This window comes from Aegilops tauschii, chromosome 1, assembly GCF_002575655.3.
Source record: "Aegilops tauschii subsp. strangulata cultivar AL8/78 chromosome 1, Aet v6.0, whole genome shotgun sequence".
Taxonomy (NCBI): Eukaryota; Viridiplantae; Streptophyta; class Magnoliopsida; order Poales; family Poaceae; genus Aegilops; species Aegilops tauschii.
In genome coordinates, this window is record NC_053035.3 from 272,732,394 (window position 1) to 272,748,032 (window position 15,639).

The following is a 15,639-nucleotide window of genomic DNA, read 5'->3' on the forward strand; positions in this document are numbered from 1 at the left end:
CGAAGGACCTCGTCACAGTCGCCGTGTTAGGGCAACTCCAATGCGCAACCCCAAATGGTCCGGCCGCGTCCGTTTGGGGGAAAACAGACACAAAACGCGGCCCAACACGAAGGAGCCAACGGTTTTGTTTTTTGTCTACTTTTAACTCATTCCCAGCCCAACTTTGGGCAGCGTTTGCGGCCAAGCAGACACACGCAGACGGGCGGGACGCGCACCCTTGTCCCCCCTGGCCCGCCCATCGGGGACACAACCAATTTTACTCTTCCCCTGCCCTTCCTCCTCCGCCCCCTCCCGACATCGCCGTCGCCACCCCGTCTGTACCCATCCCGGTCGTGTCGCCTTCCTGCAAGGCCATCGGAACCATGACCACACCATGCCATAGCCTCCCACGCCCGCGTTCCGGAGGAGCTTTTTGGTGGCGTTCGTGGTTCTTTGTTGCCGGTGGAAGAGAAGCTACGGCCGCCGGCGCCGCCCCTCGACCTCGACAACTTTCGGCAGATGCTGCATAGCCGCAGGGCGCCAACCCCCGCCACCGCCAACCTTGCTTTGCTGCCTACGAGGGGAGCTCGACGTGCTCTTTCTGGTCGCGTCTCCACCACGACCACAAGGTGTTCGACGCTTTGCTCACAATGTACCATGGATAGCGGGGATGAGTATTTCTTTCACAACTTCATTTGTTCATCCGGATGACGAAGAGCTTGTGGTGGCTGCATTAGTCGTCCATGACCACATTGGTAGGCGGCGACCTCGGTTCAGGGGATCAATCCCAAGGCATGCTCCGGCCTTGAATCGCAATAGGGAGAAAGGCCACACCCTTCTCTACGACAATTACTTTGAGAATACCGCACTTTTTTAACCACGTCAATTTTGTCGCCGCTTTCGAATGAGGAGACATGTGTTCAACCGTATTCGGAAGGGAGCGGTAGGATATGAACCATACTTTGAGTTTAACGAGGATGCCCTTGGCAAGCTTGGCTTCTCTTCTTACCAGAAATGCACTCCAGCTATTCGCATGCTTGCATATGGAATTCCTGGCGATCTTGTGGATGAGTATGTGCATATGAGTGAGTCCACATGTATCCTCTCAATGTACAATTTCTGCAAGGACGTGGTGGCAGCGTTCGGCCCTGAGTACCTGAGAGAGCCAAATGCCGTCGATACAGAGAGCTTGTTGGCAATAAATGCCGATATGGGCTTTCCGGGCATGCTTGGTAGTATAGATTGTATGCACTGGAAGTGGAAGAACTGTCCATTTGTTTGGCAGGGGCAGTACAAGGGGCATGTGAAAGGTGTTACTATCATACTAGAAGCGGTGACTTCACAAGATCTGTGGATATGACATTCCTTCTTCGGTATGGCTGGTTCTCACAATGATATCGACGTGCTTCAGTGATCTCCAGTGTTTGCAAGGCTTGCAGAAGGTCACTTCCTAGAGGTCAACTTTGAGATCAATGGCCACCATTACAACAAGGGATATTACCTAGCTGATGGTATCTATTCTCAGTGGTCAACTCTTGTGAAGACCATACCCCCGCAAGGAGAGAAGAGGCAGAGATTTGCCCAAATCCAGGAGAATGATAGGAAGGATGTGGAGCGTGCTTTTGGTGTGCTTCAATCTCGTTGGGGTATCGTTTAAAACCCAATATTGACATGGAGCACTCAAAAGCTTTGGGAGCTGATGACTGCTTGTCTGATCATGCACAACATGATCGTGGAGGATGAGTGTGGTTATAGCATCTACGACTAAGGATTTGATTTTCAGGATGAGAATGTTGAGCTTGAGCACCTGCCTCCAGCAACCTTCAAACAGTTTGTCCAATTTCATCGTGAGACGTGTGATTGGCAGACTCATATGTAACTCCAGGATGACTTGGTTGAGCACATGTGGGCTCACATTGACAACTAGTAGATCTATCGGTTCAATTTACTTTCATGCAAAACAATTTTGATTGGGTTGTAAGACTATTTGATATTGTTTTTATTTTGATTGGTTTGTAAGACTATTTTGGATGTGAAACTATTTGATTATGAACTATTTGCCATGCTTCATTTTAGTTCAGAGAATGCATAGGGCCTCCGCCAGACGAGATGCGGCCGCACGTTGGGCGCATCCATAAATCCGGACGGACACTGCCCCATTGCAATCCCCAAACAGACAAAATGCGATCAAAACAAACGTCCATTTGAGATCGTGTGTTGGAATTGCCCTTTTACACGCGTCCATCATCACCGCTTAGGCCGAAGCCATCTGCCGCGAGGCGCAGGCGCAAGCGGAGGAAGTCGTGTGCGTGGCATCCATGGTGTCGGTGAGTGCGCACGAGGTCAGCTACCTCGCCTACCAGGCTGAGTCCAGACGCCGAGGAGCGTTGTGGGCGCGGCCCATCGACGCAGCAATCAACGATGCGATGGCATGCGAGATCTTGTATGGTGTTTTTTGCCTGGCGGGCAGAATTGACAAATTTGATCTCAAAGCGTAAGTATTTCACAAATTAAACTGTTTTTGAAAATATTTCATACCGCTGACCCTTTTGTGCAGCTCCTAACAGTAAGGCGCTGCACTCTACTCTGCAACTCCTTACAGTTAGGTGCTGCACAGTGTAGTGCAACTCCTTACAGTTAGGCGCTGCACAGTGTGGCACCTATGTGTTAGGTGCTACACAATAGAGTGTAGTGCCTTGCTGTTAGGCGCTGCATATTAGGGGTCAGCTGGGTGAAATACTTTCAAACATAGTTTAGTTTGTCAAATAGTTTCGCCCTGAGGTCAAAATTATGTCTTTTGCCTGGCGACCATGACAACGAGGACTCAGAGCAGCTGGGTTTACCGACGACGACTACGTGTGATGAAATCGGTGTTTAGGGCTTAAAATTAGTCTTCTTTTAGGGTTCATATCACTACTTAATCAGTGTTAGCTTGCCGTCGCCCCGTAGTGATGGAAATTGGTGGTTAAATCTGAGTGAAATTTGTATGTCAAGAGCAACTCCAACGCAGTGACCCAAGCAGACACGAATTTTGTCCGCATTTTGTCCGTTTGAATGCTCGTCCGCCTAGCGGACATGAGACGGACAGGGGCTGCCGGTGGATGAACCCAACGCAAGACCAAAAAGCGGACACACAAGGTTGCTCGCGTGGAGACGCCGCTTGCCTCCCGCGCCGCTGCGGCCCATGCCGCAGCTCGCAGTCCCCCGGTCGCCGCGCCCGCCCCCTGCTCGCCGCGCCACCTCTAGCCACATAGCCCCCGACTCCTCTCCCGCTCCGGCCGCTCCACATAGCCCCCGACCTCAACACCGTGGAGGAGGACGAGGAGGAGTCCTCGGCGGAGGCGCTGCTGGCCAGGAGCGGCGGCGGGGACTGCTCCTCCCAGTAGCAGTCGCAAACCCAGTCTGGCCACGGCCAGGCGAACTCCTCCGTGGCGGCCCAGCGCGGTGTGCCTTGAGTTGTGGCCCAGCCCGCGCCGCCGTGGCCCGGCCCTGAGCTTGCCGCGTCGGGCCCTCCCCCCTCGCAACGCCGTGCCCTTCCGCCCCCCCTCGCGCCGTCGGGCCCCGCCGCTCTCCCCTCCTCCCAGACCAGCGGCCTGCATCGGCGGTTTCTTTGGCGGTGGCGGGATCTGGACCTGCATCGGCGTCGCGGGAAACCGTCGCGGCGTGCTCCTGCTCGCGGTTGAGCCGGGCCACCTCCTGCCGGCGCCAGGCCTCCTCCTCGTGCCGCCGTTCCCCCCTCAGATCCCCATCACGGCGAGCACAGCCGGGTGGCGCCACAGTTCCTCGGTGAGCGCCAGGAGGAGTAGCAGGAAGTCGCGGTGGGCGGCAAGCGCGGTGGCGGAGATCTCCCCGGCGAGCGCGGCGGCAGCCTACGCATGTGGCCTCGCTCCTCCTCGCGGTGGTTGTGGAGGCTAGCGCCAGCTCGTGCGCGCTCATTGCTAGGTGGGACCAGGGGCGGACACGAGCGGTCGAGCAGAGCGTCCCTTCGTACCCATTTGTTTTCAGATTTGGGCCAAGTTTGGGTCGGGGACGGACAGCAAGCAAACACCCGCGTCCGTTTGGATCGTTCCGTTGGGTCAAGTTTTGTGTCTGGATGACCCAAACGGATAAAATGGGCCACCCATTGAAGTTGCTCTAAGTAGTACTGAATTATTGTATTTCTCAAGTTCAGGGATATTTTTGTTATGCACCAGCGAATTCACAGATGATGGATGTAGTTTTCTCCTAATAAACGTGCGTGCTCCTCTGCTGAAGCTTCCATTTCACCGTGACCTTTCTTTGCAAAACGTTGAACGGCTACTTCGATGCTATGCTAGTGAAAGGGCAAACGAAAGAGATGCCCGGAAATAGAGTGGTTGCTTTTTTTTTGGCGAAAGGGAGATAGAGTGATTGCTAGTTGAAAGTGACAGTATGAAAGTTGTGAAAGTCATGCAGAATGGCGGTAATTCTCTAGGTGTGATGGTAGCTATGTACGAAGAGTGTACTTTCTTGTGTCGTGGCTTTACTCGTGTAATTTTCTTTCATTTCTAGAAAAGCAAATAGAGCAGCTCGTAGTTTAGCGAGGGGGATCTTCAATGGCAGGAACCCCCAATTTTTATACGAGCTACTCTTGCTGATGATGTATCTTTGGTTCGAGATCAATAAAATCGCCATGATGGCCTTCCTTAAGAAAAAAGAGATACCCGGAAAAGATAGGCAAAGCTTTGCGAAGTATAGCTGCCACTTTCCCTCTAAAAAAAGTATGGCTGCCATTTTTTTCGGTTTTTTTTAATAATAATGGTTGCTGCTACTTTTCTCACGACAAAACAACGGTTTGATTTTACCATCTGAGTATCGTACCACGTCCGTGCTTTTTTTTTTTTGCGGGGAATACCACGTCCGTGCTGACGACATCAAAGTCAACAAACTTGAAACATTTCTGTAGCAACGTCGAACGTGCCCATCAAAGACGTCCACGTACAGTCAAACAGCCAGTTTACCTGCCAAACTCTTCCTGTACACTCCAACGTGGACGTATAAACCAACGTGGGCTGGCTCTTATAATCAGACCACAACCCGAGCATTCTGCAACCACATTTAATGGTGGCTGCTACTTTTCTCAAGACAAAGTTTGATTTTACCATCTGAGTATCGTACCACATCCGTGCTGACGACATCAAAGCCACCAAACCTCAACATTTCTCTAGTAGCGTCGAACGTGCCCATCAAAGACGTCGACGTACCAATCAAACAGCCAGTTTACCTACCAATTCCCAATCTCTCTTCCTGTATATAAACCCACGTGGGCTGGCTCGTATAATCACACCACAACCCGAGCATTCTGCAACCACTTTCATCAACGTCTCCTACGCTCACCGTTCGTTGCTCCGCACATCAGCAGGACTTGCCAATGGCGGGAGACGGCGAGCTGAAGCTGCTGGGCGTGTGGACGAGCCCGTTCGTCATCAGGGTGCGCGTGGTGCTCAACCTCAAGTCGCTGCCGTACGAGTACGTGGAGGAGAGCCTGGGCAGCAAGAGCGCGCTCCTCCTGGGCTCCAACCCGGTGCACCAGAGCGTGCCCGTCCTCCTCCACGGCGGCCGCCCCGTGAACGAGTCCCAGGTCATCGTGCAGTACATCGACGAGGTCTGGGCGGGGGCCGGCCCGTCCGTGCTCCCGGCCGACCCCTACGAGCGCGCCACGGCGCGCTTCTGGGCGGCGTACGTCGACGACAAGGTCGGGTCGGCGTGGACGGGGATGCTCTTCTCGTGCAAGACGGAGGAGGAGCGGGCGGAGGCGGTGTCCCGGGCCGTGGCGGCGCTGGAGACCCTGGAGGGCGCGTTCGCGGAGTGCTCCAAGGGGAAGGCGTTCTTCGGCGGCGACGCCATCGGGTTCGTCGACGTCGTGCTTGGCGGCTACCTCGGCTGGTTCGGCGCGATCGACAAGATCATCGGGCGCCGGCTGATCGACCCGGCGAGGACGCCGCTGCTGGCCAGGTGGGAGGAGCGGTTCCGCGCGGCGGACGCGGCCAAGGGCGTCGTGCCGGACGACGCCGACAAGATGCTCGAGTTCTTGCCCACCGTGCTCGCTTGGATCGCCGGCAAAGCGAAGTGAACTGTGTCTGTGAGGCCGTGACATCGCCAGCTCGTGACATGTGTGTTTGTGTGTGTCTGAGTCCGTCCAGTGTGTGCTGAATAAATGCACCGCATGTCGTGTGTTGTACCAAGGGCAAACAATGCTGAATAATTTTGCTGTTTGTTGATTCCCCAGGAACCAAAAAGTGGTACTTTATTGATGCTTAAACAGAAAATCGTCTGCCCGGTGCGGTGACGACCGCACGCTTGCAGTTACAGAAACACCGGAAAGAATCCAATCCAAGGACAAAATGTGTGACGAACGTGCTGACGCGGTTAGTTGGACTGAAATGTCTATCGCCGTGCAGTGCCGAGACACGAATATTCGTATTCTTCCGGGGCAGATCACTTTCTCCCGGCTGCTAAGCACCTCGGTCGTCACTCCCACCGAACCAACCCAGCAATTCAATCACTGAAAAACATGACAATGAAGCCAAACAGATCTTGCTGATCTCTCGGCTACACCCACGTTTTGATGTATATAGCGCTGAAACAGGACGAGGCCAAAAATGCTGGAATAGCTCAGATGGTTAGAGCCCTTCTTCTAGCGTGTTTTTCGTTTTTTTTTGAGAGAGACTGAATTTCGTTTTCTTGGAAACGTGTTTTGCTCCAATTCCACCGCTGAACACGAGCCCGACGATGCCCGCACCCGTCCACATCTGAGCCCACCAAGAGCCCATGTACAAACGAAGCAGCATGATCTGTTATTTTTTTGTTGTTGATGTCCACATGGGTCCTGATCTTAGCCCAGCAGCGCCGATGGGCGACGAACGAAGCAACAGGCGACCCTATTCCTCGCCTTCAGCGAGCACTCGTCGGGGGGCGCCAAGATCGGCCGGCCCAGCCGCGCGGGAGGCAAAGGCCAGTTTTCTGTTCTTGTTTTTTGCTGTATTTCTGTACTTTTATTTATGTTTTCAAATATTAACAAGTATTTAAAAATGTTGAATAAGTGTTAAAAATTGAAAAAATATTTGAAAAATGTTGAACAAATATTTGAAATTTTTGAATAAGTATTAAAAATTGTTGAATGAGTATTTAAAAATGTTGAAGAAGTATTAAAAAATGTTGAACCAGTTTTTGAAAAATGTTGAATGAGTATTCGAAAAGTGTGGAACAAGTATTTGAAATGTTGAACAAGTATTTGAAAATGTTGAATAAATATTAAAAAATGTTGAACAAGTATTTGAAAAAAAATCTTATCATGTATATAAAAATGTTAATCAAGCATTCAAAATAAAAATGTTGAAAAAGTATTTGACAAATGTTGAACAACTATCTGAAAAATGCTGAACACGTATTTTCAAAAAATGTTGATCATGTATATAAAAATATTGAACAAGTATTTGAAAAAAATGTTGATCATGTATATAAAAAATGTTGAACAAGTATTTGAAAACTATTTAACAAGTATTTGAAAAAATCTTGAACAAGTATTTAAAGGAAAAACCAAAAAAGAAATAAAAAATTGAGAAGAAAAAAAAGGAAATGAAAAAGGGAAAAAAACTAAACAAAAAGTGGAGAAGAAAATAGAAAACGAAGAAAAAGCAGGAAAAAAACCGTGAAAACAAATGGAAAACCGTCTTACGCCTCAACAACAGAACGCGTCTCATACTTGTCATGTGCGAGATTGTCGCCGAGTGGATACCCGTAGGTGATCAGGGATCGAATCCCTCTTCACGCATATTATTTTCCTATTTCTGCGCGAACATGGGCCGGCCCGATTAGTTAATGCCCTTCGCTCCGGGCTCGCTTAGAGCATCTCCAATAGACGGTCCATATGTAAAAATAACTAACTTTTGAAGCTTCGAGAGCAAAAAGCGCTGCTCCAACAAACGGTCCATATGTAAAAAAAATGAACCACCGCCTCCCGGCGATGTAAAATTGAAAACTTCATGATGCAAATTTACATCACGACATAGAAGTGATGGAAAAACTGCGGCCGCGCGCCAACGCCCAACCGCTAGTTCATTCGCCTTCCGCCTCGCGACCACCCGCCCGTCCGCCCCCCCGCCCGCCTTCCGCCGAAGCCGGCGACTCCGCCGCCTTCGCCGCCGCCGCCGATGGGCTGACCCACATCACCGCCTCTGTTGCCGCCGCGGCGAACTCGCCCTTCGGCGCCGCCTCCATGCCGCCGCCCGCCGCCCCGGATTCATGCCACCCCGGCCGGTCGCCACCACGCCGGCGGTTCCTACCAAGGTGACGAAGGAACGAGGAGGAGGCAACGGCCGGCGAATTGCGGCCGGAACCCGGCCGAAAGTGCGGCTCGGCCGACCAAAATCTCGAAGGCAGCCACGGTGGCTCAGGCCGCCGACTCGCAACCACGGCCGGCGGTGTCCTCGAGCAGCCAAGGAATCATTCCTCCACCTCCGCCACCGCCACCGCCGGCTGTACTGTGGCTGAACAACAGCCGCGCGCGGCCGCAGGCCGGTTTTGCATCTTCGTTTTGGACCATCTGTTGGAGTTGCTCTTTTTTTACATCTCCATTTTGGACCATCTGTTGGAGTTGAGCCTTTTTCGGAGATGTAAAAAGCACTTTTTGGTGCTCCAAATTTGGACCATCACCGGTTTGGACCACCAAAATATACATCATCTATTGGAGATGCTCTTAAAGCGATAAATAGCTCTCGCGCGAAGCAACATGATCAGGAAGGTGACAAGGGTCTACTCAACAAAAAGGCAGGTGATTAGGGTTTCTCAAACAGAAAAAGGCAGGTGACTAGAGAGGTGGCGGGAGGCGAGGAAGCACAAAACAACGATAAATAGCGTTCGCACAAAGCAACATGATCAGGCAGGTGACTAGGGTGGACTAAAAAAACGCAGGTGATTAGGGTTTCTCAAAAAGGAAAAGGCAGGTGACTAGAGAGGTGGTGGGAGGCGAGGAAGCACAGAACATGCGGTGAAGATGGAACAGGGTTTGTTCAAATTGCACACTACGAGTTTTTTGGGTTCATTCCAATACAAATGTAAAATAGTCTTGCTAAGTCTCAGTCGACTGAGACTTTGTTAAGTCTCAGTCGATGTTATATCCGTGAGATCTTACATTTGGACCCGTGCAAAAAATCATTTTTTTTCTTTTCTCTCTTGCATGTTATGTCACTTGACTTATACTTAATTAAATCTGAGTCAACCGAGACCTAGCCACACCCAATATAGAAGGTAAATGATTCCCTGCGACAAATCATACGTCCATAAATAATGCGTTTTGGAGTAATTCTAATGCCTTTTCTCTCATAATTTGCAAGGTACACACAAAGAGGGAGAATTCCGGCAGCTGGAAATCTGGACCTGGAAAAGCTATGTCAGGCTACCTATTCTGCACAACTCCAAACAAGCTGAAATTTCACGGAGAATTTTTATGAAATATTTGAAGAATATTGGAGCAAATAAGTACCAGAGGGGGCCCATTAGGTGGCACAACCCACCTAGGCACGCCAGGGAGCCCAGGCGCGCCCTGGTCGGTTGTGCTCACCCAGGCCTACCTCCGGTGCCCATCTTCTGGTATATAGGTCATTTTGACCTAGAAAAAATAAGGAGAGGACTTTTGGGACGGAGCGCCGCTGTCTCAAGGTGGAACTTGGGCAGGAGCACTTTTGCCCTCCGGTGGAGCGATTCCGCTGGGCGAACTTCCCTCCCGGAGGGGAAAACCATCGTCATCATCATCACCAACAACTCTCCCATCTTGGGGAGGGCAATCTCCATCAACATCTTCAAGTGCACCATCTCATCTCAAACCCTAGTTCATCGCTTGTGTTCAATCTTGTTACCGGAACTATAGATTGGTGCTTGTGGGTGACTAGTAGTGTTGATTACATCTTGTAATTGATTGCTATATGGTTTATTTGGTGGAAGATTATATGTTCAGATCCAATATGCTATTTAATACCCCTCAAATCTTGAGCATGATTATCATTTGTGAGTAGTTACTTTTGTTCTTGAGGTCACGGGAGGAATCATGTTGCAAGTAATCATGTGAACTTGATATGTGTTCGATATTTTGATAATATGTATGTTGTGATTCCCTTAGTGGTGTCATGTGAACGTCGACTACACGACACTTCGCCATATTTGGGCCTAAGGGAATGCATTGTGGAGTAGTAAGTAGATGATGGGTTGCGAGAGTGACAGAAGCTTAAACCCTAGTTTATGCGCTATTCCGTAAGGGACTGATTGGATCCAAAAGTTTAATGCTATGGTTAGTGTCGGGGATATACCCCACGGTATGACCCAGCGGAGTTATAACCCGGTTGGGACTTGGTAAACCGGCAAATGTTAACTCAGATGGTAACCTGGCAGATGTTAAGTCAGATGATAACCCGGCAGGTGTTAAGTCAGATGATAACCCGGCAGGTGTTAAGTCAGATCATAAACCGGCAGACCATCATAAACCGGCAGACCATCATAAACCGGTAGACAGTGATAACTGGTTGACAGTCATAACCCGACAGACAGTGATAACTGCTTGACAGTCATAACTCGGCAGATAGAGTCGCCTGGAGTTATGAAGCCCGAGACGTTATGAAGCCCAAGACGTTAAGAAGCCCGTGAAGAGAAGTCAAAATAGTTTAAGTCTTAATCCGAGTTGGACTCTACATGTAACCCACCCCTTCAACATATATAAGGAGGGGCAGGGCACCCCAAGGAGGGAGAGGAATAATCTTAGGGCTAGACATAACTGGGAGAGCCGGTTTACGGTGACTCCCTCGTGATGATAATGAGACCTAGCCTCAAACAGCATGTAGGGTTGTTACTGGATGATGTTTCCCGGGGCCCGAAGCTTTCTAAACCCTTGTCTTGATAGCTTGAGAGGGGTTGAGCGGAATCGAGAGACGCAACACAAGACAAGGGTTTAGACAGCTTTGGGCCCTAGGAAACATCATCCGGTAACAACCCTACATGCTGTTTGAGGCTAGGTCTCATTATCATCACGAGGGAGTCGCCGTAAACCAGCTCTCCCAGTTATGTCTAGCCCTAAGATTATTCCTCTCCCTCCTTGGAGTGCCCTGCCCCTCCTTATACATGTTGAAGGGCCGGGTTACATGTAGAGTCCAACTCGGATTAAGACTTAAACTATTTTGACTTCTCTTCACGGGCTTCTTAACGTCTTGGGCTTCATAACGTCTCGGGCTTCATAACTCCAGGCGACTCTATCTGCCAAGTTATGACTGTCAACCAGTTATCACTGTCTGTCGGGTTATGATTGTCAACCAGTTATCACTGTCTGCCGGTTTATGATGGTCTGCCGGTTTATGATCTGACTTAACACCTGCCGGGTTATCATCTGACTTAACACATGCCGAGTTATCATCTGAGTTAACATCTGCCAGGTTATCATCTGAGTTAACATCTGCTGGTTTACCAAGTCCCAACCGCGTTATAACTCCGGCTGGGTCATACCGCGGGTATATCCCCGACAGTTAGAATGTATTCTTAATACTTTTCTCGTAGTTGCGGATGCTTGCAAGAGGTTTAATCATAAGTTGGAGGCTTGTTCAAGTAAGAACAGCACCTAAGAACCGGTCCACCCACATATCAAATTATCAAAGTAGTCAACACAAATCGAATCAACATGGTGAAAGTGACTAGATGAAATTCCCGTGTACTCTCAAGAACGCTTTGCTTACTATAAGAGACTGTTTTGGCCTGTCCTTTGCCTCAAAAGGATTGGGCTACGTTGCTGCACTTTTGTTACTATTATCATTACTTGCTCGTTACCAAATATCTTGCTATCAAACTACTCTGTTACTTACAATTTCAGCACTTGCAGACATTACCTTGCTGAAAACCACTTGTCATTTCCTTCTGCTCCTCGTTGGGTTCGACACTCTTACTTATCGAAAAGAGCTACAATTGATCCCCGATACTTGTGGGTAATCAAGGCTATTTTCTGGCGCCGTTGCCGGGGAGTGAAGCACCTTTGGTAAGTGGAATTTGGTAAGGAAACATTTATATAGTGTGCTGAAATTTATTGTCACTTGTTACTATGGAAAAAAAATCCTTTGAGGGGTTTGTTCAGGGTATCTTCACCTCGACCGGAACCACAATTAGCTACCCCTCAACCTACTGCACCTACTGAAAATATCAAATACGAAATTCCTTCGGCTAAGATAGAACAAATGCTAGCTAATCCTTATGCAGGAGATGGAACCGAACATCCTGATATGCACTTGATATATGTGGAACAAATTTGTGGATTGTTTAAGCTTGCAGGTTTACCCGGAGATGAAGTTATGAAAAAGGTTTCCCTTTATCTTTGAAGGGAAAAGCGTTGGCATGGTATAGGCTATGCGTTGATATTGGATCTTGGAATTGGAATCGATTGAAATTGGAATTCCACCAAAAAAATTATCCTATGCATCTAGTTCATCGTGATCGGAATTATATATATATATATATATATATATAGTAACACTATTCTGATCCTGGGATCAGAATAGTTATTCTGATCACAACGGCCCTATATAGTGCTCGATCGACACGTTCCCGAACTCCTGAACCAGCAAGAACGAACAAGGAAAACTTCCATCTCTCCCCACCTCCCGACCCACGCCCGCCGGCCTCACCCCAGACCCCGTGCACCGAGCTCGACCCACCCCGCCGGCCTCCCCCCAGACCCGCGCCCCTACCACCAACCACCTCCCACCGGCGGCCACCCTCCCTAACGCCTCACCCGCCGCCGCCACCCCCCTTCCCCCAGCCTGACGCGCCTCCTTGTGCCGCCGAACCCCTGCACCACCGCGCGCGGCCAGATCCCCGGAGTCCCGCGCGCCGCTGAGACCCGCCATCCCAGTGCTACGCGGCCGCCCTTAGATCCCCGTGTGTTGCCGCCGTCCGGAGATCCACCCAAGAAATCGATGACGGCAGCAACAGCGCGCCGGACCCCCACTTCACGCCGCCGCCGGAGCCCCACTTCGCCGCGCCGGCAAGTGCCTGCATCCCCGCGCGCTACCAACCTATGACGGGGCTCCCGCCTTCCGCCTCCTCATGGCTATCCCCTCCTGCTCACGCCTTCGACCTCCTCTCGGTGGTGCTCCAGCGCCGCAGCACGGACGGCACTCGTCGCCGCCACACTCCAGCCGTCCAACTGCACGACCCCTGGAGGTTCACAACCGCAGCGCCCCCTGAATCCCACTGCTTTATGCATCTCACCCTGCTACCACATCCTGGTCCCCATGTACTGCATCTGCATCGTCTATGCTTTATCTGAATGCGAACAGGAGGAGCTGGAGTACGCGGAGCAGAATAGCCCGAGCCGGCGTCATTTTTCTGTGAAAATCGATATTAGTATGGCTCAGAAAGAAGGAGTACGTGTCAACTTCATTTGGCACTTTCAATTCTTAGTACAGAAGACCATTTAGAAAAGAAGAAGAAATTGCCGGCTGCCCCTCTTGTTTGATGTTCAGGTGTTTAGTTGTTTGCTACTTTTTCCCACTATTTTGCTCAAAAGTTTGTGTCTGCAGAGACCTATGTGCTGTCGGTGCTCTCTACCCGCGTGAACATAGGAATGTAGAAGGTCACCATCAGGCAGGGGAGAAGATCACATGATGTGCAGAAAGAAGGTCAGAGTTCAGAACGATGTGTGTGATCTTTGTGCTTTTTTGGGGTGCATTTCCACATGGGTTTGTGATCTCACTTCCGGTTTATGTTTTCATCGCGTGTGTCCGATCACATGTAAAACTGCAGGGGACAATCGGTCCTCGCCTGTGCCATTGGTGTGGTTATCTCCCCTGAATGAGCAGTAGTGCTCGCACATGTAGCTCTCCCTCTATGGTTCTTTATCCCCTGTTTGTGTTTATGCTTAACCTTGTAGACAATTCAATGTATGAACTGCACCTCGATTGCTCATGCGTGTACAATGCCTGCTAGATGAAGCTCAATGTGCAAAAAATATGGTTTTTTTTTCTGTGGACCTCGTCTGTTTTGGTTTTGTGCATATGAGACCTGATTTTTTTTGTTTGTGTTAAATTTACTAGAACACTTATCTGAGAAAAAAAGAATTGTTCTCTCTTGTTGTTACAGAGTATGCAAACATATGCGCTTAATGTTAGAAGTTCTAGTTCATCGCGTGACATAGTTTGGAAAACATGTTTTTTTAGGGAGCTAAAAAACTATGTTTTTTTTCTAATAAAAATTCCCAAGTAATTCACATATGAAAAACTCGAGAATTTTGATGGAGAAAAAAAATGGTAACACAAATATAACATACCATTTTTATAAGAAAAACAAGTAAAATTCATGCGAGAAGTTCGTCTTTCAAAAAGGAAAAAGTTCACGACGAGAACAGAAGGAAGAAACGTATAACGACACAAAAAACTAAAGAGGCGTATAATGACACAAAAAACTAAAGAGGTTCACCGCATGAAACGTAGTAAACTCGGAGAATAAAACACCATAATATTTTCTTTTGAATAAGATTAACCGTTGAACCCAAAAGAGGTTTAATGAAAATAAAAGTACATAAAAAAGGGATTATGTACTTTGAAATAAAACCAGGAAGTCCATATTAAAAAGATGGAGAAGTTCGATGATTATAGAAAACTCAGATTTTCCTCGTTATTAAAGAATGGAAACAAGAAGTTCAAAAATAAAATAACAAGAAGTTCAACTTTTAGAAATAGAGCGCTTCAAAATTTCATAAAAAAGATTAAGAAATAAAACCAGGAAGTCCATATTAAAAAGATGGAGAAGTTCGATGATTATAGAAAACTCAGATTTTCCTCGTTATTAAAGAATGGAAACAAGAAGTTCAAAATAAAATAACAAGAAGTTTAACTTTTAAAAATAGAGCGCTTCAAAATTTCATAAAAAAGATTAAGAAATAAAACCAGGAAGTCCATATTAAAAAGATGGAGAAGTTCGATGATTATAGAAAACTCAGGTTTTCCTCGTTATTAAAGAATGGAAACAAGAAGTTCGAAAATAAAATAACAAGAAGTTCAACTTTTAAAAATAGAGCGCTTCAAAATTTCATAAAATATATTAATAAATAAAACCAGGAAGTCCATATTAAAAACATGGAGAAGTTCGATGATTATAGAAAACTCAGATTTTCCTCGTTATTAAAGAATGGAAACAAGAAGTTCAAAAATAAAATAACAAGAAGTTCAACTTTTAAAAAATAGAGCGCTTCAAAATTTCATAAAAAGATTAAGAAATAAAACTAGGAAGTCCATATTAAAAAGATGGAGAAGTTCGATGGTTATAGAAAACTCAGATTTTCCCCGTTATTAAAGAATGGAAACAAGAAGTTCAAAAATAAAATAACAAGAAGTTCAACTTTTAAAAATAGAGCACTTCAAAATTTCATAAAAAAGGATTAAGAAATAAAACCAGGAAGTCCGTATTAAAAAGATGGAGAAGTTCGATGATTATAGAAAACTCAGATTTTCCTCGTTATTAAAGAATGGAAACAAGAAGTTTAAAAATAAAATAAGAAGAAGTTCAACTTTTAAAAGTAGAGCGTTTCAAAATTCATAAAAAGGGATTAAGAAAATCAGATTAAAAATTCATAAAAAAACTCAGATATTTTCACGTAACCGAGAGAAGTTCAGA

At 47.8% G+C, this 15,639-nt stretch overlaps 2 protein-coding genes across 2 annotated transcripts; both read left to right on the forward strand.

Annotated features, from left to right (window-relative positions):
- The first annotated feature begins 883 nt into the window (after nucleotides 1-883).
- On the forward strand, nucleotides 884-1,636 carry LOC109777291 (uncharacterized). Its single transcript, XM_020335940.1, has 2 exons — nucleotides 884-1,289; nucleotides 1,401-1,636. Exons 1-2 carry the CDS (start codon nucleotides 884-886, stop codon nucleotides 1,634-1,636), a joined length of 642 nt encoding a protein of 213 aa, XP_020191529.1.
- Nucleotides 1,637-5,077: 3,441 nt separating this feature from the next.
- On the forward strand, nucleotides 5,078-6,236 carry LOC109777293 (probable glutathione S-transferase GSTU6). Its single transcript, XM_020335941.4, has one exon. It carries the CDS (start codon nucleotides 5,369-5,371, stop codon nucleotides 6,068-6,070), a length of 702 nt encoding a protein of 233 aa, XP_020191530.1. The 5' UTR covers nucleotides 5,078-5,368; the 3' UTR covers nucleotides 6,071-6,236.
- Nucleotides 6,237-15,639: the final 9,403 nt, after the last annotated feature.